Source organism: Cajanus cajan, chromosome 9 (genome assembly GCF_000230855.2).
Source record: "Cajanus cajan strain Asha chromosome 9, NIPB_CcT2T_4, whole genome shotgun sequence".
Classification (NCBI taxonomy): Eukaryota; Viridiplantae; Streptophyta; class Magnoliopsida; order Fabales; family Fabaceae; genus Cajanus; species Cajanus cajan.
The window spans coordinates 28,386,253-28,408,693 of NC_138525.1; the positions used below are offsets into that span (position 1 = coordinate 28,386,253).

The following is a 22,441-nucleotide window of genomic DNA, read 5'->3' on the forward strand; positions in this document are numbered from 1 at the left end:
CTTATCCATGTTTTTAGCTGCTTAATTTTTCTAAATCTTCTCATGTTACTTTGACTTTTTCATCCCCATTTTTAACTCACTGTCACCATATTTCCATAACCATACAAATCTCATTCACCCTCTTATCTTTTACGTTAACCGAGCAAGTCGAACAAAAATCAAGTGCACAGGATCAACAATCTACTATAATAACTGACCTTGTCAATCATCCAAAACAGCTCCTGTCTATCAACGTCCAACAAACATGTCTCAAACCGTGACTCAACTATAGATGCATAACTGCTGTTCCTCATTGCACCTCTCTCAATTATTGAGTTTTTATTTTGTATCTTACTGTTAAATTCTTTTCTAAGCTTATCACCAAATATACTAGCAAAGTCATCAAAGTTGTCCATTGAAAACACATTTATGGATTTTCCAGATGTTTGAAATTGTTTGTTTAATGATTTGTTCAAAAGGGTTTTCAAAACTATCATCTGAGCTATTGTGCTCATATTCAACCTTCAGAGTTTTGCCTTTATCTCTCTTCTTGCTAGTTTCACTAGTTCGTAGAACAGCGAAATCATTTGCCTTGAGATAATCCTTGTTGTTCTATTGGACTTCATGAACTCTTAGGATTCTTAAAAGTTCATCGAGAGTGAGTCTTGAGATCGCTAGCCTCTAGTATGGCGGTGGCCTTAGATTCCTAGATCTTGGAAGGTTGTTCAAAATCCTGAAATTATTTTGAATTTTGGAAAACTTAGTTCCTAGGGATTTTAACCCATTAAGAATAGTTTTGAATCTTCCAAATATTTCATCAATAGTTTCATTCTCCTTCATAGAGAACAATTAATAGTGTCTTTGAAGAGTAGTAGCTTGTCTGAGCCTAATGTCTTCAGTACCTTCATGAGTTACCCTAATGACTTCCTACATTTTTTTTTTACAATTTTGCACCTACAGAATTTGTTGTATTCTATTCTAGAGAAAGAGCAAGCGAAGATATATCTTGCTTTTGTGTTGAATTGTAGGATGTTGTAATCTTCCTATGTGTACTCGCTTCTTGCCTTGGTAACTGCAACATCACTTTTTGTAATGATCTTCCAGAGGTGATATTGGGTGGACTTGAATATCTCCATCATATCCTTTCAATATGGGTTGTCTTATCTATTAAAGAATAAAGACCTTGTAAGATAAGCTCCTTCAGGCAAGTATTGACTTTTATTGCTTCCTATCTTAGGATCTTTTCCTTTAGCGCAATTAGATGCTCAACCCTATCAAAGGTTGTGCTCTGATACCAAGCTGTGGAGGAAAGAAACACTAGAAGGATGGGGGGTTGAATAATGTCTATAAAAAATTTAATATTTTTTTTGAAATAGTAAAGTAGTAACAAGACTCTTAGAGAGCAAACAAAGAACAAAGTAAGAACACACATTGTTTTTATATTAGTTCGTCTCAACCACCAAGACCACGTCCAATTTTTGATCAACCCAATCAAGTTTCACTATCCTTTACAAAGATACAAGTATTCTTTCACAAGCCACTTTTAGATCAACTTAAGTGTTCTTTGACTTGTCTCTTCAGGCAACTACCTAAATATTCTTTTGACACAAAGTCTCTTCAAGTTTTAACAACCAAGTATTCTTTTACGATTAAGTTTCTCCAAACTCAAAGCAATAACACAAAATTAAAGTTGGGTAAGTTAATAATATTGTTTTGTCTTATTATCAAGAAGTGATACAACTAGTTACGTACAATATTATTTTATAGAAAGAAATGTATAGTAATATTCGTGTAAATCTATCTCTATCGCTCTCTAAATCTTCAAACTTTTTTATATAGATGTTTCATGAAGATAACTGTTGCAAATCTTTGAGTGTCTCTCACAGGCTTGCTTCATTTGTATTTATCTTCGTTCCTTATAGCAAAAAGTGTTTGTTGATGCATTAAATGCTTGAATTAAATGTGTTTCACCAAATTGTCACTTCTTATTCGATTAATGAAACTACTTATCATCTTTTAGGTGCTAAAGGAGAGGAACTATGTGCGTGTTAGTCTGAAACAACTTTTTTGTTATTTGCTGGATATGCTAGTCCTTTTTTGACGAAAACATGTCTTTATTTCCTTTAGTGAATTGTGAATACCAAAAAAACTTTATCAATTCAATTTATTAAGAAATCATGTGAACAAAAATGATTATATTATCAGACATCATAAATAATATAAGTTAAGAGCATATATCTTACAAATAAAGTGTTTTGTCTATGAGACTTAATGTCAAGATAACTAAACGTCTTAATCAGATCATTTTATAAACATTCATTTTAAAGAATTTTTTTCTCAAAAAATGCTTATGTTTGTTATTATTAAAACTTGAAATCCTGAGGAGTATAAGATTATTTTTTGACTTAACATTTTACTATAGTATTATTACGAAGTATTCATCGTCGAAAGTATCAACTAATCTTCATCGAAGATCATGAATGCACACGAGGTAGATATTTTTCTCCCAATATAGTATATTTTATATCCAAAATTAGGATTCAAACCTTGAACAACTTGTTTTAACCAATGTTGGTCAATTCTATTAATAATCCAACACATTACTTTTTTTTTTCTTTCTCTATTGTCAATTTATTTATTTACTAAAAAATAAACTTACAATAAAAAAATGGATCTCTATTCTATGGCACATATACTAAACGGGTGATTTGACGAAGAAGAATTTAAGTGTAAATTTCTTTTGACACATACTATATATATCATTATATTTATAAGAAATATGAAGTAAATGTTAGCCAACAAGAAGGGGGTTTAATTGTGGATTTCTTAAATTTTAAGTTTTTATGAAATTCTGGTGATCAAAATCGGATGCTTTTGATGCTTCTAAAAGAATTTTTTTGCTTTTGAATGATTTATGATAAAAAAAAGTCTTTTAGAAGCTTATTCTTTTGATAGTATAAAAACATATTCTTTCTTTGATAAGTCTATCAACTTATGATTTCCACAATAGATAAAGATGTGCCAAGGTTGTAAATAATAATAAGTAGGTAAAGTAAATAAAGGAGATAAGGTGAGAGAAATTTCCAAACAAAGGTTTATCGTGTTTCACCCAACCTTGGACTACATCTAGTCCTCACACACATTGTTAGATTTTTCCACTATGATCAACAACAATTGCTCTGATTACAAAGACTAGCCACCTGCTGTTTGTATAGAACCCTTAACTACCTACTAAGTAACTCCCTCAATACCTATTAAGAACCTAACCCTCACATCCTCTTGCTATGAGTAAATTCAACCAATTTGATGGCAACCCTAGGTGAGTAGGATGAATGTTCTTCACCTTAAGCTTGCTCCGGCCACTTGATCTTCTCCTTGAAGGTTGTTGGACGAAATTTCTAGCTAGGAAGAGCCTTGATGGCGGAAAGAAAAAGGAAGAATGAAGAAGAAGGGAGCACCAAAGCAAGGTGAGTAATGGATTACTCACAAAGGTGCTAAACCTAGAGAAAGTTCAAAGGAACCTAGGCTAGGTGAGAGTGACTTTGAGGAGAGACTTGGCTGAAATGATTTCAGTAATCTCATTAATATTCAAAGTGCTAAAATGTGAAGAGAAAAAGTCCAATTTATAGGCTAAGGAAGCAAGCACTTCTGTATTAACATAAGGAGCAAAATTGGCGCAAAAAATTTGAATTTCAAATGGGATTTAAAATTCAAATTTCTTGGCAGCCCCATGTGCACGTCCAAGAGCTGATTCCATGTGCATTAAGGTTGCATTTAGAGTTAATTTGATGTTGATTTGGGTGGTCCATCTGTAACACCATGTGGGTTAGCCCATGTGTACCAAATGCAACTCAAATTACTCCTAAATGTGACCTTAATTTTAGCTAACTTTGCCTAATTAAAATTTCCCTTCATAATTCTATTCTAATGGCCTAAATACAATGGCAAACCAAATACAATCAAAAGGAAAAATTACAAGAATCAAAATGAGCCCAATATTGGGTATCAAAAGCTCAAAGGCCCATGAAGCCCAAAACTAGGCCCAATAAGCCTATGACCCAAAATGATACTCTATGTGGTCCAAAATACAAGACCAAAATATATGAAACCTATACTAATATAATATATACAAAATATAAGAAAATGGATACATCAAGATATGGCCTATGTGAAACTCAACTTGGGTATTCCAAGCCCATCGGGCCCATTTGGCCTTGACTGACCCAAATCTTCATGTCTATCACATTCCTCTTGGTTCCTTCAAGGTATCACCTCTTGCTCTCCTAGGCATGATTCCATCACAATTGATTAATAACTTTTTCCACCTTCTTGACCCTCTAAACACTAGATTTGGGTAAGATAGGTAAATACAAATTCAGGTTTGAATCTTAACAATTATTAAGATTTTATGACACTTTCCTTGATTAAGAGCTTCCACTAAGGAAATATTCACACTTCTTTTTCTATTGAAAGTATGTTTACAAATCTAGAAGATGTGATCTCTAAAAAACAAAGTATGAAGCAAGTATAACAATTAAGCTAGCTTGTATGTTGATGTTTTTCAATAATCTTGCTTATTTCAAATAGTTCCCTTAGTCTTCTTTTTATAGACTCCAAAAAGGCCCGTTGGAGTTGGCTTAACTTTTAAGCAATGTTAACATCATCTTGTACTTTTATTCTGGTGTTGTCAACATATCCTTCAAAAGAAGTCTACTTTTGAAGCTTCCTTCTAAGTGTGTGTTTATATAATTGGTGGCGTGCACTCCAAAGCAACGAAACGGAAAAGTATGAGTCTTGATGGATTAAAATGAACCCACGTTTACCTATACCAAACAGAAAAACAAACACACTCTAAATGTGTTTCTGATGGTGCTTCTATGTAACCTTCTGAATAGGTATTTAGTGGTAGTCTTCAGAGAAACTGAGCTTGAACTAAGACTTGCTACTTGGCAGGTTCTACTAGAGAGACTATGATTCAAGTTCCTTAAGGTATCTTTCCTTGAGAGAAAATGTTCATACTTGAAGATCCTTAATACATAAATCTTAAGCAATTTGACCAAGGAATAAGGATAATCAATGATAGTTGTCTCTGCTTCTGAATGTCCTTCTAAACAATATATCTTAGAAGATATAATACATTTAGTCTGAAACACTTGAGCAAATATGTTAGAAATCATTGATTACTCTTCTAACATTTGAAATTAAAAATTTGTCATTATTAAAACCATTTGAGTCAAAAAAATTAACATTTTTAATTATAATAATCACTACAAAAAAATTGTATAATGATACACCCTATTGTGACACATAACTTGTTGGAGATGATGAAGATCATTGAAATGACAAGAAGACTCCTCAAGAAGTTTTAGTTTTGATGATATAAATTTATAAATGGTGTTTGAGCCTATTCAAAAGAGTATTGTATTGATTATAATAGATATAAGCTTGTGTGTGTTTGTTTATGTTTGATGATGATAATGAATGTTTAATTCAAGAACCTGTCAAGTTTTTAAAGAAACAAAGAATTTGTTTTTTTTTTTGGTAGTATTTCCATGAGTAAACATAAAGTAATAGATTATCTTGAAAAGGGTAATTTACTACCAAGTGTTTAGACATAGAAACATGACTTGATTCAAACAAGAGTTTTCAAGGTAACTTTGTTAATCAAATTACCATTCAGGGTAATAAATTACCAAACTTGTTACTGGAAAAGGATATTCAAATGTCCTCTGTATTAATAGATTACTCTCTAAGGTAACAGATTACCAAAGTTGGTAATAGATTAAAACAGAGTCTCTTGCTTGGAATCAGGCTGAAAAAACAAACTTTTCATCGTGTTAATCGATTATCACAAGAGATAATCGATTACCACAACATGAAATGCAATTCTAGAACTTTAGAAACACGGGATAATCGATTACCCCTAGTAATTGATTACCCTGGACAAATTTATGTTTCTGGTTCAATTTTAAAGAGTAGGTAACGGATTACCATTACAGGTAATAGATTACTTCTGTTATTTCTCTTTATAACTGAATCACGTCTGCTCTCTATAAAATCAATCTTTTTGAAATTAAAAAGAGAACTTTTAGAAACATTTTTAAAATCTTTTTGAAAGAAAATATTTGGGAAAAGGAATACTTTCAAAAACAAGATTAAAGTGTTACCAAAGAAATTTTATGAAATTTCAAGAAGTGCAATGATAGAACATGAATTCTTGAAAGAAGAAATTCAAGAACTGTATTCAAGAGTGAAAGATCAATATCTTCACAAAATTATGTGATATTACTCTTATCTTTAAACTTGTATTTTCATTTTGATTGGTGTATCTCTTGAGATAGGATGTCTCAACAAGAGATTTTGAAATCTTGAGTAGGGTTTCTCAAGTAATTTCTGTGGGGTACAAAAATTTTGTATGTTTTCAATCTTGTGGTGTCAAGATTGATGTTTGTTTGAATTCTTGTAATATTGTGTGTGCAAGGTGTTTATAAAACAATATTATAGTGAATGATATTTGGTTTAGTGGGGTGCTAAATCAAGAAAAACTGGATGTAGGCCAAGTGGATGGCTAAACCAGTATAAATTTCTGTGTTCTTTATCTTTTTACCCTTATTTTTGTGTTCTTTATCTTTTTACCCTTATCTTTAAGAATCTTGTTGATTTCTTGTTTAAAGATTTTAAATATTTATGAGACATGAAATTTCAATTACTGTACCAACTCTGATTATGATTCTTGTAATTGAATTTGATTAAAAAGAAGGTAATATAAAATCAACCTTGATTACAAATGATTGTTTCGCTGCATATACTTTGATATTCTATTACGTCTGTAATAAATCTTGTAGTCTACTAGTCTTTGTTATTCAAATTACATAAAGGTTGTATTTTAGATTTCTTGATAGGTTGTTTTCAAGAATTGTGCGAAAAGAGAGTTATCTTAGGATAAAATCTATTCAACCCCCCTTTCTAGATTCTAGTACACTAGGACCAACATAACTTGTTACTAAAAGTTACTTTTACCTACATTATAGATATAATATATGTTGGTATATTGTTAAAAAGTGTAAATATAGGTTATAGTGGAACACAATATATGTTATTAAATCATATTCAAAATAAACACTAAAAATGTGCACAACTATATGTCAAATAGATTTATATCCACATATATTATATATATAATGATACTTTTTGTGTCATATTATATAACATTTTTTGTAATTGATATAAACTATTAAAATTTATGCAAGTGTTCAAATCACAAGACTAGTTTATTTAATAAAAATGACATTTTAAGACCACCACTCATATTTTTTGTATTAAAATTCACTAATGGGATACAACCGATTTAGTAGTTGGCGCAATAAATATTTTTACAATTATTGTCAACTTTACCGCGAATTGGATACAACATATCTGAATTTGTATTATACATTTCAAATTGATTATATATATAATTGATTTGTTATGTGAGAAAGTCGTGACATTACAAAATTAGTTATATCTTAACCATTTTCATATATTTCATTTAAAACCAGCTATTTGTATAACCAATTTTGTATATATCATACAAAATTGGTTAAGATATAACCAATCTCATATATGTCATGTTATAACTTTAAAATAGGGGTGTTCGTGGAATAAGTTGAGACATATTTGCATGTGTACCTAACCCAAAATTTTCTTGGAGTTAATTTTGTAAACAATAAACTTGAACTCGATTTGATCGAAACTCAATAAATAAAATTGGGTCAACTTATATTTCACGAAAAAAGAGAATATAAAATAACAAAGATGAAGCAAGTTTGGCACGAAGATAGTGGAAATCAATTTCCTACTGGTTAATGTGACCATGATCACTTGGCTTTTTGTATTAAAATAATATATTTTTAATGAAACTATGTGATTATAGAAGGGAAAGGTACTAAAAAAAGGTGGTGAGGTGTAGATTTTGTCATTGGGGTTTAACTCCCAAGTAAGACTTTTTGGGATTGTATTGGTGGGATTGCTTTGGTTTTGATGGTTGTGTGGTTGAGGCCGGTGAAGATTGTTTTTTCTTCTTGGACTGTTTTGAGGTTTGCTTTCTTAGCTTTCTTTTCCCATTTCGTTGAGTTTATAAAACTAGGCATTTGGGGATCATATATAATGTAGCTAAACCACAAAAATTATGCATAGATAAATTCAACCAAAGATTTCAAAAGTAACTTTAGATCTTGCAATAGTGGTGGCACAAGTATTGAGTTTTGAGCGTACAATGCACATATTCATCGTTGTGCAATAGATGATCTTTAATAGGTTGTCCTACTAAGAAAATTTTTTTTTTCTTTCAAATTTGGACCCACTTTGCATGCTCCTAGCTTTTACAAATTGGAGTTTTACCTTGTGATTTTGTTGTCATTCTATAAGTGATAAACAAATTAAAACAACATAGACACTCCATATTCCACTATCCTTGAATGCACACTATGGGAGAAAGTTCTCATAACCACACAAATTAAGACAATTAAGTTCCTAGCTCTGTATGGAAACCACAGGAACCGGAAAATTAAGACAATTAACACATGTTATAGTACATCGACAACACGTTAAAGAATCACAAACACAAATAGTTAAGTTCTTAGCTTGCATAGGATTGGATTGAAAATAGTATATATATGAAGGCCTTTGAGAAAGTTGGTGAAGAAAACTTACCACGATCTTGGGACTTAGTTCTTGAACTCCATGCTATCCTTGTACGTAACATGGTGAAAAACTATTTTTTCATCATTGATCTAATTTGAAGGCACAGTTTTGCAAGAATAGCTCAGTAGTAGGAACAAAGTCCCAAAGATGGTGCGAAATTTTCTTTCACAAGAAATGTCTCATGCACATGCTCCCAAGAACATGTTTCTTCCTTCAACCAAAGTCCCTAACACAACCTTATTCCTTCAATTTCTCACACACTTGAAAACAATCAAAGCCAAATTGATCACATCAAAATTCAACCATTTAATTAGTACGAATCTTTGCCTATGAAAATTGACGATTTATAGGTATACACAAGAAAGCTGAGCTAAAAAGCAAATTACGTAAACTGATAAAGAAAGGGAAAGAAAATCATGTGATTGATGGTTCTTGATGTTGATGGTTTTTACTCTCTCTACAATGTTACGTAAATGCACAAAGAAAGAAATTATCAAGAAAACACATATATGTTTGAGCAAATAGCCACAGTAAGGGCTTCATCCACTTGCACTCTCAATCCATTGCCCATAAAGCATGCATATGATTCTAAGAAAGAAGAGTCACATGACTTTCTTGAATTGGAGGAAGAATACAGGTGGGTATATATAAGTTGTTATCTTGTTTTAAATATGGATAAAAATTCTAGTTAACAAAAATACAGTTATTTTTAACAACTATTGTGATAAATTTAATTTAATTTTGTGACTTAATAAAAATTGTAACTGAAAGAGCCACTACAATAATTCTATTTTTAAAATTTAAAATTTAAAAATTTACATTATAATAATATAGTTTTTCTATTTATATAATAATTAATATTTTTACTTTTAGTATGCGATAAATTCCCATTTTATATAACAAAGATTGATAATAAATAAGTAAATATTTTTGCATAAATAAATAATATTATGATTAAAAAATGGGTAATAAATAAAAAATTATACATCATTTATATTTTAAATTTACGGTATTAGTACAATTTTTTAAATTATTATAATTTTATTTTACTAAGCTTTGAAAATTATAATAACTTGAAATTTTTTAATTATGTATTATTTATAATCTCATTTATAAGAATATTTTAACTGTTATAAATATAGTATCATATAATGTTTCAATATAAATTTAAAATTTTAATATTAAATATAACAAAAATAATTATTATAAAATATTTTATTTTATTTTATAATATAATTTAATGTAATATAATATAACTAAACATTTATTATATAATTTAAATTAAACATTTAATAATTTTATTTTATAAAGTTTAAAAAATAAAATTTTAAATTATAATATAAATATTAAAAAAAATATTGGTCCCTCAAATTTAAATTAAATTTTATTTAAAAAATGATAATTTAAATTTGGTGTATATATTTTTTTGGTCTCTCAAATTTAAAATTTATATTTTTAGTCCCTAAAATTTTTAAAATATTATTTTATCCCTCAAATTTAAAATTTATATTTTTAGTCCCTAAAATATCAAAAATTATTTTTTAGCTCCTCCCAATTTGTCACTATAAGTTATGTCATTAGGACTTAAACAATATTGTTTCGAAATTATACGGATTAAAAACATAAAATTTTAAATGTGAGAGATCAAAGTAATAATTTTTAATATTTTGGAGACTTAAAACACAAGTTTTAAATTTGGAAACCAAAAAAGTATGTTCTCCAAATTTGGATAACTAAAAACACAATTAAGCTTACTTAATATGGTAAAAGATTTTTGAATATATTTTATTACTATTTTAATGTTTTTTTATTATATTAATTACTTATTTCTTAAATAATAATTAATATGATATTATATAATTGTTTTTTTTGTAAAATATTTAATAAAATACTATGTTTAGTCTATATGCACTTCCCTATTTTTATATCTTAAGTTGTTGTTTATCAAACCTACTCCATTGTTTGTTGTATTGATTGCAATGATCATATTTTGACTTGGGATAGACTAGATTTAGCTAGAAAATGGGTAACTTTGAGCCATTATGACCATTTAAAAGATGGTGGAAGTCGGAAACATGTCAGTCTCACGACTATTTTTTTTTTTTTTAATTTTAGGATCGAGTTAGTTGTATACATGTTTTAATGTTTGTATGTAGATATTATACATTTTGAGACTATAACTATATAAGAAAATTTTATTCACTAAGATCCCATATTGGTATCTAGACATATATACGAACCTCTTGCAATTCTTATGACTTTATTTTATTTTCTGATCATGTTTAATTACAACTGTTTTTATTGCTGTGTATTGCTTGTTTTAATGGGTTAATGCAACAATGCTCCTATGTGGAGTGAACTAGCCAAATTGGTGGGTTGGAATGTCTGTCCCCAACAATTTTTTGTGAACTAATGGGTCAATCCACCACACCGCAGCTCACTTTGTCCCTTACTAAACTCCACAACTGTTTTAGCATCTTATTGTGAGACATTTTATTGTTATGTCAAACAATTTAAGGTACACATAATAGTGTAATGTAGCAAGATACTATGAATGTATTTAAATAAAATTATTTAGAAACACTTCTAGAAAAAAAATTAGGAAAAAAATTGAAATAAACTTTTGTAAATTAAAATTAACTTATGTATAAATTAAAAATATAATTTTAGTGAAATTAATAAGAAAAAATTCCTACAAATTAACTTATGAATAAGCTAATTTTATCTTATGAAAATTTCATTCTTATTTTTCTGTTCTAAAAATATTTATAAGAAAGTTTATCTACACAAATCCTATTGTCAATCGGATCAAATAGCATAAAATAGAAAGAAAGCCATGTAACTAGGAAGAGTTTTAGAAGAGGCTAATGATTAATGGTATAACCAGGTTTATTACCATACAAAAGTTTCCGCTACAATAGTAGTATTCACCCTGGAAAGCTACTGTGCAAGACCACAATAAAACTCTTAGCACAGATCTACTTTTAACCTATTTGTTTTACAGATAAAAGACATACAATACTGCAATTTCTCAAGTGTTTACAGTATCTGTTGTGTACTGAAAGCAATCTAGGAAGTAGGTAACTTCCTGTAATGAAATTGGTCTTCTTCCCGGCCTGCTGAATCTTCAAGTTGTTGTCCCGGAGCAGGACCATAAGCCCAACAAAGAACAAGAAAGTAAAGGAAGTTAATTATACCTAAGAAAGTGAGCAGTGCATAATAATAATTCAGATGGCCCCTGTTAATGTTAGTTGACAACCAGCTCTCTTTCCCTCCTACACTAGTTACCTTGTCCACAATGCTCACCAACCCACTTCCCACAACATCAGCAGCAGCTAGTTCAAGAGTGAAAAGAGCCATTGCAAAACTAGACATGGTCTTGGGGAAATAAGTGTAGAAAAACTCAACTTGCCCAACTGGGTTGAAAGCCTCAGCTATTCCAAGCAAAACATACTCAGGAACTAGCCATAAAGCTGACATGTTAATTACAGCATTAGGCTGGTCCTCAAAGCCTTCTTCGATGGCTGCATTTCTTCTCATAGTTTCTACTATAGCTGATGTTGCCTTAGCTGCACATACAAAAACCAATCCTATCCCAATTCGAGATTTACAACTGAATCCTCTAGGTGAGCCCGTGTATTTTGATAGAAGAGGTACCATTATGCGATCATAGAATGGAATGATTATTGATAAGGTGATTACCATGATAAGAGTGAAGGATCCTGCAGGAATCTTGAAATTGCCAAATAACCTTCGGTCCATTGAATTTGCTTGGATGGTAGAGAATGAGCCTTGGGACACCATCACAAAGATGCCCGTGGACCACATAGGAAGGACTCTGAGCAAAGATTTCAGTGACTCCACCTGTCCTACTGTGCATTGGTTCCATGGATCTGAAACTGATCCATCAGGGTTTGAGTCTGTCTCGGGATTTCTTTTTATGCAAGCTTTGTTCAAACACCTATAAAAGAAGATTATGTTAATTCACACTAAAGGTATACGGTAAAATATTATAGGAGAGGAACATCTCTATGTGATGCCTAGATGGAATTACTCTGCATTCCCAGAAAAGTAGAATTTGTCAATAGGAGACTGAAACATTCCTCATGAAGAAATAAGACAATAACAAATTACCTAGAACAAAGTTAATAAACGATTGTTTGTCACTATCCACTATATGATGATAATTGATATATCATTTGTTGTCTCTCAAAAGAAATATATGGGGCCAAAGAAGTATTTGAGAAGCGAAATTGAGCAAAAATTAGATCATGAGCACAAGCACAAGTACCTAAGGCTATCAGTAGGGACCATCAGGTCTGAGTCGCGGTCTTGAAAATACCGATTGAAGTTGCAATCAGGAAGACTAAGTTTTCTATTTTTTATGGCCACCACAATTACTTGTACAAAACTAGTGAGTAAGCTGTGGCCTGGCTTCACTTTGGCATAGAACGGCGAACCAAGAATGAAACTGACAGCTGATATAAACATTAGCACAGCAGGTACTCCAAACCCAATTTTCCATCCCAGATTTTCTTGAATGTACACAATTACACTCAATGAAATCACGGTTGATATTCCAATTGAGGTATAATACCAATTAAAGTAGCTATCCAAGAGCCTCTCATCATTAGATCTGTCTTTAATTGTCAGTTGATCTGCTCCAAAGGCTATGGAACAAGGTCTGACACAACCAGCTCCAATGGAAATTAATCCCAGGGAGAGGAACAAAACTGTTAGTTGAGCTGCTGAAGCAGAGTTGCAGACTTGCATGAGTGATTCACAAGAAGGTTTTAGCTCTGGAGTCATGGCAGTTAACCACAAAAAGGTTAAACCCTGTGAGAGACAAGAAATATTATAGCAGCATTAGGAAAGTAAACATCAAAAAATCATTTGTCTCATGTTATGTTAGAAAAATATTTCCCATATTTCACTGGGAAAACGAAGTATTGAAACACAATTAGACTCTCTTTGAAGGTGTACACAAAACCAAGTCATGACTGATGACTCTAGCAAACACCAGCCAAAGCAATTACAAATAATTAGTGTGTTTAAGCTAAAGTCACAAACTTGACATATGATTAACTTTCTGCAACATGTTCAAAGGCTGTCGTTTAAAAAGAATATTATGCTATTGCTATTATGTGAGTGTTTAGGCATCTTGGATTAGATAGTTTGCCTGAAGCAACTCTCTGAGCAAAGTTTTACATATTTCTTTTAATCATGACACAACAGATCAAAGCTGACCAAGAAATATTTGCATTCTTTAATTCCTATCAGCTCCAACCAGTAGGTTTTGGTTTTTTGGAGAGCATAAGGTTTTGAGAAAAAATTACAAATTTATATATTTATCACAAAAGTTCCGAGTCTCAAAGGCTATTGTTTGTTGTGTCGCTATAATATTTAACCTACACCTACAGGTAGGGGTGGGCAAAAAAAACTAAACTGAACTGAATTGGTGGTGAACCGTACTATAAAAAATTGAACTATTTGTAAAAAAACTGAACTGAACTGTTGTAAAGTTGAACTGTACTGAACTATAAAAACTGAACTGAATTATAAAAATTGAACTATTTTTATAAAAGAATAAAAATTAAATGTGTTTAACATGTTATGTCTTAATGGATTAACTCGATAGTCTAATAACCAAAACTTTAGAAAAAAAGTGATCTGAAAAAAAAATTGTATCAATTTTGTCGAACTTAACGGATTAATTGAGTTATGTTGAACTACTTATTTTTAGGCTTAAAATTCATTGAGTTTGTTTGACTTAATTTTATATTTTTTTTCCTTTGAAAAATTTAAATAAAATGGAAAATAAAGTAAAGTTGGCAAATGTGTCCTATTTTGATAGATCAATGAGTCAAAATTGTTTAATTCAAAATATCATAACAGTTTAGTGCAGTTTAAATTGTAGTTCAGTTCAAGTTTTTATAGTATAGTTCAGTTCAGTTCAATGACACAAAAGAATAGTTCAGTTCAGTTTGTCTGAACTAATATTTAGTTTAGTTCAGTTCATATGAACTACTTTTAAGTTCAATATAATTTTTATAAGTTCAGTTCAGTTTATTTTGCCCACCCCTACCTACAGGGATCACTCCCGTGGTTTTAATCAAAGCCAGTGCTACTAACAAGACTCTACTGACTGATTGTGCAAAACAAATCTTTGTCTCTGCCCAATTGCTTTTCCACAGAGATACATGTTCACCACAAGAAGGTTGAGTGAGAGTGGGAGCTAAATCCTTGAAGGTCATCCTAAACCCTAAACGGCTAAACCCTTAACAAATTTAAAAGCATGCAGCATACAGTGGTATTAATGAGCTAAATTATTTAAGAAATTCAGTAACGTTTACTAATCAGTATAGCACAACCCCATTATAGAAAAACAAACAAATACAAAAACGGTCACCCTTAAGTACTTGAAATTCCTATTATCTGCAGCCCAAAAATTTAAGAAGAAATAAACAGAAATTGAAACTTCAATCAAGAGTAAGTAGTCAAATTAGCTATAAAGCATCAATCATATCAGTCAGTCCTGAACAATGAAAATTATAATTTGCAGACCCTAAATATATATTTAGCCAGATTAGTCCCAGAATGTGTAATAAGGCAATCATATTAGTGTCAAATATTTTAGTCTTTTCTCAAATTTGGTCCCTCATTTTTTTGGCGCTTCTACATTTTTTATTATACAATTTTAGTTCATCCGACAACTTAGCATCCAATATTTCACAAAGATGTTGATGATGTGCTAGCTAACATAAATACTATCGAGTGCGTTAACCAATAACACCAGATAATTTCAGCTTAATTAGTGATCACGAGTTCAAAAGTTTTAAATATATGGTCTGTTGAATACTTGGAGGGAGTATTTTATCACTCATAATGATTCTATTCGATTCCAGCAAAATTGTTTCATGAAAAATATGTGGTTTCTACAAAAACAATACTAACATTTTTTTTGTTCTGCGATGGGTATCTCCAACCTACTTAGATATAGACTAATTCCGCTTGCGATATTATAATTGTTGTTAACCTGAAAGGTTTTCTCGCACGGCAGAAATCAAAAACAGGATTATCTACTAAATAGTTTGTCCCCATAATGTGTAAGCACTAATATCACAATGATGAGATATTGTCCGCTTTGGACCTAAGCCTTTACAGTTTTATTTTTGATTATTATCTAAAAGGCCTCTCTAACATTAGAATATGTGTGTACTTTATATGTTGTTATTTTTTTTCTTATTTTATCGAGTGGAACTTGTTTGTATCCCAAAAAGCGTGCATTGTATCTAACTACTGTGCCAACCCTTCATGTTAGAAAAGTACTAATATGAATGTGTAGTAGAATGTCACATTAGTAAAGCTTTTTCTCCTTTTTTTCTCTATTTTTTTTAACAACACTTACAAGGAGGAAAGCTTTTTTATTTTCTCTATTCTTTTTAACAATACTTACTAGGAGGAAAGCTTTTTTTTTCTTCTTTTTCTGTATTCTGTTTAACAATACTTACAAGGAGACTGGAGAATGAACCGATAGAAATGACTGAGAAGCGACCCAAGTAAGAATCAGAGAGGAATGCCCCGAAGAGGGACAAGATGTTGGACATGGCGGACCAAGTGTAAATTACGTTTGTACCCTTCGTGATAGCCATGCCATATTCGTTCCTCAGGTACAGTATCATGTTCGGCATGATCCCCTGGCTCGCCACTCTCTCCAGACACTCGTTCACTGCTTCCACAACCAACCAAAACAAAAGAACCACCTCGTTTATCAAAGAGTGAGTCAACGATATGGTTACTGTTCATCACAAAACTTAGATACTGCATCTATATCATTAGTAATATGTAAGTGCATGTTACTAAATAATTGTACCTTAGTTGTCTTTGGAATTCTTTTCTACATATAGAAATTTCAATCCTCATAGAAGAATTTAATCAACAACACTTATGACATTGCATGTAATTTATACTATATAGTACCTATGATGAAGGGCATGGTTCGCAAGCCACCTTTTCTGGGTTGAGAAGAAGACCCATTTTCTAAGAGCTTCTGGTTTGTAGCAGCAGAGGATTCCATTGCTTTTGGAACTGAAAGACAATGATGCAATAATTGGGGTTTAAACGTGTGCAAAAACAAAATTAATTAAATATATAGTTGTCCACGCCTATCTCGAGTTCAACTTTAATATATTTTTATGAGGGGCATGAAGATGAGGTCATAAAAAGTTCAAATGAATATTAAAATATTGTTACATATTTTCAATAGGAACGTTTTTTTTTATTAATGCATTTAATCTCCATAATTATTATATTATTAATTCAGTTTTCAGTTATAATTTTTTTTTGTTAAAAATACTGTAAAATCATACTAATGTTAATTCAATCCAAACTTAATGTTATTATTATTAGTTGCACTTATTTAGTAATTATATTTTGCAATTAATTTTGAATTAAGATATGATTTCATAATTGTTACAATTTCAAACAACGCTTATGTATTTTCTGTTTATTATTTTCAATTTTCACTTCTCTCGGTATGACCAAGGATGATCGCTGTTAAGAAAGCATACTTTGTTCTGATAAATTTTAAAAGCACAAATAGAACACACAATTCTTAATAAGTGTAGAGAAAAAGTATTTTCTCTAGGACCAAAAGAGAAAAGAGAAAGATAATTTTATTTTGATGAACAACCATATATTATTAATCAAAATACATATAAAATTAAATTTTTGATGAGAAACATCAATGTTTATATGTATTTTATTAAAAAAAATATATACATATAAAATTAAAGAGAAACAATTCACGATATATTTTTTTATTTATCAAAATAGGTGTAAAATAATATTGAATTTAATATCAAGCTTTAGTTATTTTTTTCCTTGAATAAACTTTGACAACTTCTATAACAAAAAGTTGAATGTTAGAATTTTTATTTGTTTGAGCAATCATTAATTGGTGTAATTTTGTTTTATGAAAATAGGTTGAATGTTACCGAACATATATATTTTTCTGTAAGTCCATTTTATTATATGATTTATTTTGAGTTTGAGAATCACTATATAAATATACTTAATTATTAGGTTAAGCTTAATAGAGAAATGTGTTAAGTTTTTTTATTTTTATGTGAAGTCTAATTGATTTAATATCTATGATGAATGAATATTAAGTGGAGATTTCTATATCGATTGACGTCAAGGAACCGATCCTTATCCATAACTTCTATCTTTTAAATAAAATAAAACTATGACTTTACAATGTAAGAAGCATAAATTTAAAATTTGGAGTGAATTTACATTAATATGATTTCAAAATATAAATGTATCACTTATAAAATTTAAAAATATGATTTTAAAACTCAAATAATTAACATATTAAGATTAAGATTTTAAAACTTATTAATTTCATGAAATTTAAATAAAAATATAAAATTAATAATTTCAAAAAAAATATAAAAATAATAAACAAAAACACATTAAGGTATCGTTTATTTTAACTTAACATGTGTCAATAATAGGAAGGTTAGGACAATGTGTATACTCATTTCTCATTACAATTTGCTCACCAGAAATTGTTGTATTGTTTTGCTTTAAAATTGCCTCATTTCAAGACTTTATAATGTATGCAAACTACACTGAAATAAAACATTTGAAACTCAATATATTAACATAGAAAGTGCAATGATTTTCTAATTTGCGATTCTTTTTACACACAAAATAGGAACATTTGAAACTTAATTTTGCACAAAAAGTGTTATAATTTTCTAATTTGTTATACATCTTCTCGCACAAAATAGGTTATCAAATCTCAAATCAGAATTAAAAATTTTAATAATAGTGAAAAAGAGGGGAAAAAGTAGTACCTTTAATTTCTAATAAAGATTGCAATGTGAGATGAAAATTAAATAGAGGTGAGATGGATCGGATAAAGCATGAATATGTAATATAGAAGGTAAAGAAGAAATGTAATAGAAGATATAATTGTAATAAAAGAGGTGTAGTATTGAGAAAATAAGATGAAGAAAATTAGACAATAAAAGAGTCGAAAATGGATTGAATAGAACACATATGATAGATATATAATTATATAATGGGTAAAGAAAAAATATAATAGAAGATAAAAGAGCATAGAAGTTTACACATAAGGAAATATGTTGATATGGTACATTTGAGATTTGAGAATATAATGATGTGTCAATATTATAAGTTGGAGTTTAGCTTTTATATTATAAATAAATAAATATGTGATTACTCAAGAAAGGAATAATACAAAATAGAAAATTAGTCGCGGTTGGAGACATTTAAAGAAAGTTAATGCATACACTAGTGAGGAGAGTTGATTCTTGTTAGACTTAGAGAATTTTCTTGATATTTTAAATACAAAATATGTTGCCTTACATTTGTCTTATTTGCAATTTTTTTTAGGTGAAAGTAGGTGATATGTAGTATGTTTTAGTCATAGGTAAAAGTGAGTGAAAATACTTGTTTTTAATAGGTAGTACAACCAAGTCAACTGTGAGTGCATTTTTCCTTGAAACCTTGTACTTTCAAACTTCCAAGTCATTGTAAAAATGTTATATGCAAAAAACGTAAATGCACTTTTGCATCCCCATTACACAAGCTACCTTGCTCCATTTGTTCTCTTCTATTCCTACTTATTTGTTTTCATTTTTAACATAGTATCAAGAGTTTCATTGATCTTTAAAGGTCTATGAGGGAGAGAAAATATCTAAAAAACAATTTGTGTGAGAGAAAATTAACAAGAAAACTCACTTATAAAACCTTCAATAAATGACTTCCAATAGAAATTCCTTACTTCCACCTCTAGTATTTGTTGGAGAACATTTTGATTTGTGGGCTATAAAGATGAGAACTTATCTAAGAGCTTAAAGTTTATAGGAAGTGGTGGAAAATAGAAGCAATCAAGCTCTTTTACCAAACAACCCAACGATGGCTCAAGTAAGATTCCACATTGATGAAGTGGCTAAAGAAGGCAAAGCACTTGCCATGATACAAGTAGTAATTCATAATGATGTTTTTATCAAGATTTTGAATCTTGAGACAACAAAAGAAGCTTGGGACAAACTTAAGGGGGAATCCCAAGGCAATGAAAGAACAAGGAGGATGAAGGTGCTAAATTTGAGAAGAGAATTTGAAGCTATTAAAATGAAGGAAGCTTAAATAGTAAAGGAGTTTATTGACAGACTTTCTAAAGTTGTTACACAAACCAAATTACTAGGTGAAGAACTTAGTGATCAATGGGTTGTGGAGAAAATATTGGTGTGTCTTCTGAAGAGGTTTGAGTTAAAAAATCTCCTCTCTTGATGAAAATAAGAATTTTTCTCACATATCAATTTCAGAACTCGTAAATGTTTTTCAAGCCACTAAATAGAGAAGATCCTTGAGGATGGAAGAAAATGTTGAATGTGTTTTTGTGGTTAATACCAAAGGCAAAGTTCAAGGCAACAATAATTGTGGGAAAAAGTCATTTAGTGGGAAGAAAGAAAAAGGAAAAAAGAAAGAAGAAAGCAACAAAGGAGGATATACAAATCAACTTCAAATCCATTGTGGATCCAATCCTCAAATAATTTCGTAGAGGTAACATCTAGAACTATTACTTCTATTCGTTCTATTGTTGATATGCCAAATTGTGTTTTTGTTGATATACAAAGAAATGCCTCTATTTCTAGTCATTCAAATTCTGACCCTATAGTGATCCCTTATTTTCTTCCATCTCGTACTAGTAGATGACAACCCTTAATCAGGTATAAATCTTATCTTAATTGTAAGGTCAAATACCCCATAAACAATTATGTGTCACTTGAAAAGTTGTCCAAGTCATGCCAATTTTGAATCTCCATTATCTAGTGTCTTTGCACCTAGTAACATGTAGGAAGCTCTAACAGACCCTAAGTGGACTCAGGCAATGGAAGCATTAGAAAAAGGTGTTACTTGGGAACTTGTACCCTTATCAATTGGAAAGAGCACTATGGGTTGTAGATGGGTGCCTGCTATTAAACATAAAGTTGATGGAAGTGTTGAGAGGTATAAAACAAGGCTAGTTGCAAATGGTTACACTCAATCTTATGGAGTTGACCGTTAAGAAACCTTTGCATCAATTGCAAAACTTAATACAGTAAGGTTGCTATGGATCCTCCTCCTGGTATACCAAAATTCTCAAATATTCCTTTGGTTTGCAAGCTTAAAAGGACTCTATATGGATTGAAACAATCACCAAGAGTTTGGTTTGAAAGATTTACAAAGTTTATGAAGTGTTTTTGGTTATACACAGAGTAATGTTGATCATACCTTGTTTCTTAAACATAATACTATATTGATAATATATGTTGATGATATGATTGTGATTGGAAATGATTTTGATGAGATTTTTAGCTTGTAGAGATTTTTAGCTTCCGAATTTGACATGAAACAACTTGGAGATCTCAAATATTTTTTAGGGATCAAAGTTGCAAGGTCTAAACATGGCATATTTCTTTCTCAAAGAAAATATATTTTAGACTTGTTAACTGAAACAAGAATGCTTGGATGTAAACCAATTGATACTCCCATAGAACAAAATCACAAGAATTTTCATTGTGCTGATGCAACAAGTACATACAATGGAAGATGTCAAAGACTAGTTGGGAAGCTAATATACTTGTCTCATACAAGGCCAAGCATAGCATATGCAATCAATGTTGTGAGCCAATTTATGCATGACTCAAAAAAATTGCATATGGATGCTATTGAACAAATTTTGAGGTACTTAAAATCTGCTCACAGAAAAGGTATGTTATTCTCAAATCATGGCCACCTCAAAGTTGAAGATTATACAGATGCTGATTGGGCTGGATTAGTAGATAATAGGAGGTCTAGTGCAGGCTATTTCACTTTCGTGGGTGGAAATCTAGTAACTTGGATGTGTAAGAAACAACAAGTAGTTGCTAGATCAAGTGCAGAAGCCAAATTTAGAAGGATGGCAAATGGAATGTGTGAACTTTTGTGGATTAAATATTTGTTGAAGGATATTCAATACAAACAAAAGGATGCAATGAAGCTTTATTGTGATAATAAATCAGCTAGAGATTGCTAGCAACCTTGTTCAACATGATCGTACAAAATGTGTGGAAATTGATAGACATTTCATTAAAGAAAAGATTGAAGTTGGTATTATTATCCTTCCTTTTGTAAAATTAGAACAGCTTGTTGACATGCTTACCAAGGCAGTAGCATCCAGGACTTTTAGTAGTTCTCTTGACAAGTTAGACATGAGTAATATCTATATACCAACTTGAGAGGGAGTGTCAGAATTGAATCAGTGGAGCTTAAATCATGGATTAGTTATAATTTTAATTGTAATAGATCCATATCTCTGTCATTTATATCTCTTGATACTGTTTTGATTTTGTACCTCCTATAATCATGGATATTTTGTATTTATCTCCTATAATCATGGAGAGCCTGAAAATAGGAGTATTAGGACTCTGTATATGTTTGCTATTCTAGATCAATACAAAGTGCTAAAAGCAATTTTCTTAATAGAATGTCATTTTCTTAATAGAAATTGCAATTATGTTATCAACACATGGACAATTCTCCAGCATTCAGTATGATATTTTGTTTGCTAAAATCATTAGTAACAAAGGTAGAGGACAGGATGTAGCAGCTTGCTGATACTATCTTCAAATTGCACACTCAATTCAGTCATTAAGACCAAAATTGCCCCTGCAACATATGCTCCTCACGTGTGATAGTTAATCATATTAGTACTATAGAACAC

The 22,441-nt window shown here is 30.5% G+C and overlaps 1 protein-coding gene and 1 pseudogene across 3 annotated transcripts; one reads left to right on the forward strand and one right to left on the reverse strand.

Moving 5' to 3' along the window:
- Positions 1-11,513: 11,513 nt before the first annotated feature.
- On the reverse strand, positions 11,514-16,798 carry LOC109808414 (protein NRT1/ PTR FAMILY 1.2). Of its 3 annotated transcripts, none has more exons than XM_083063567.1 (4): positions 16,642-16,798; positions 16,173-16,390; positions 12,953-13,497; positions 11,514-12,622 (listed from the first exon to the last, which is right to left on the reverse strand). In XM_083063567.1, exons 1-4 carry the CDS (start codon positions 16,736-16,738, stop codon positions 11,731-11,733), a joined length of 1,752 nt encoding a protein of 583 aa, XP_082919693.1. In that variant the 5' UTR covers positions 16,739-16,798; the 3' UTR covers positions 11,514-11,730. The 3 variants fall into 3 exon arrangements, with proteins under 3 accessions (XP_082919693.1, XP_082919694.1, XP_082919695.1); XM_083063568.1 differs by having other exon boundaries at positions 16,535-16,672; XM_083063569.1 differs by lacking the exon at positions 16,173-16,390 and having other exon boundaries at positions 16,642-16,761.
- Positions 16,799-21,199: 4,401 nt separating this feature from the next.
- On the forward strand, positions 21,200-21,754 carry LOC145952056 (secreted RxLR effector protein 161 pseudogene; annotated as a pseudogene).
- Positions 21,755-22,441: the final 687 nt, after the last annotated feature.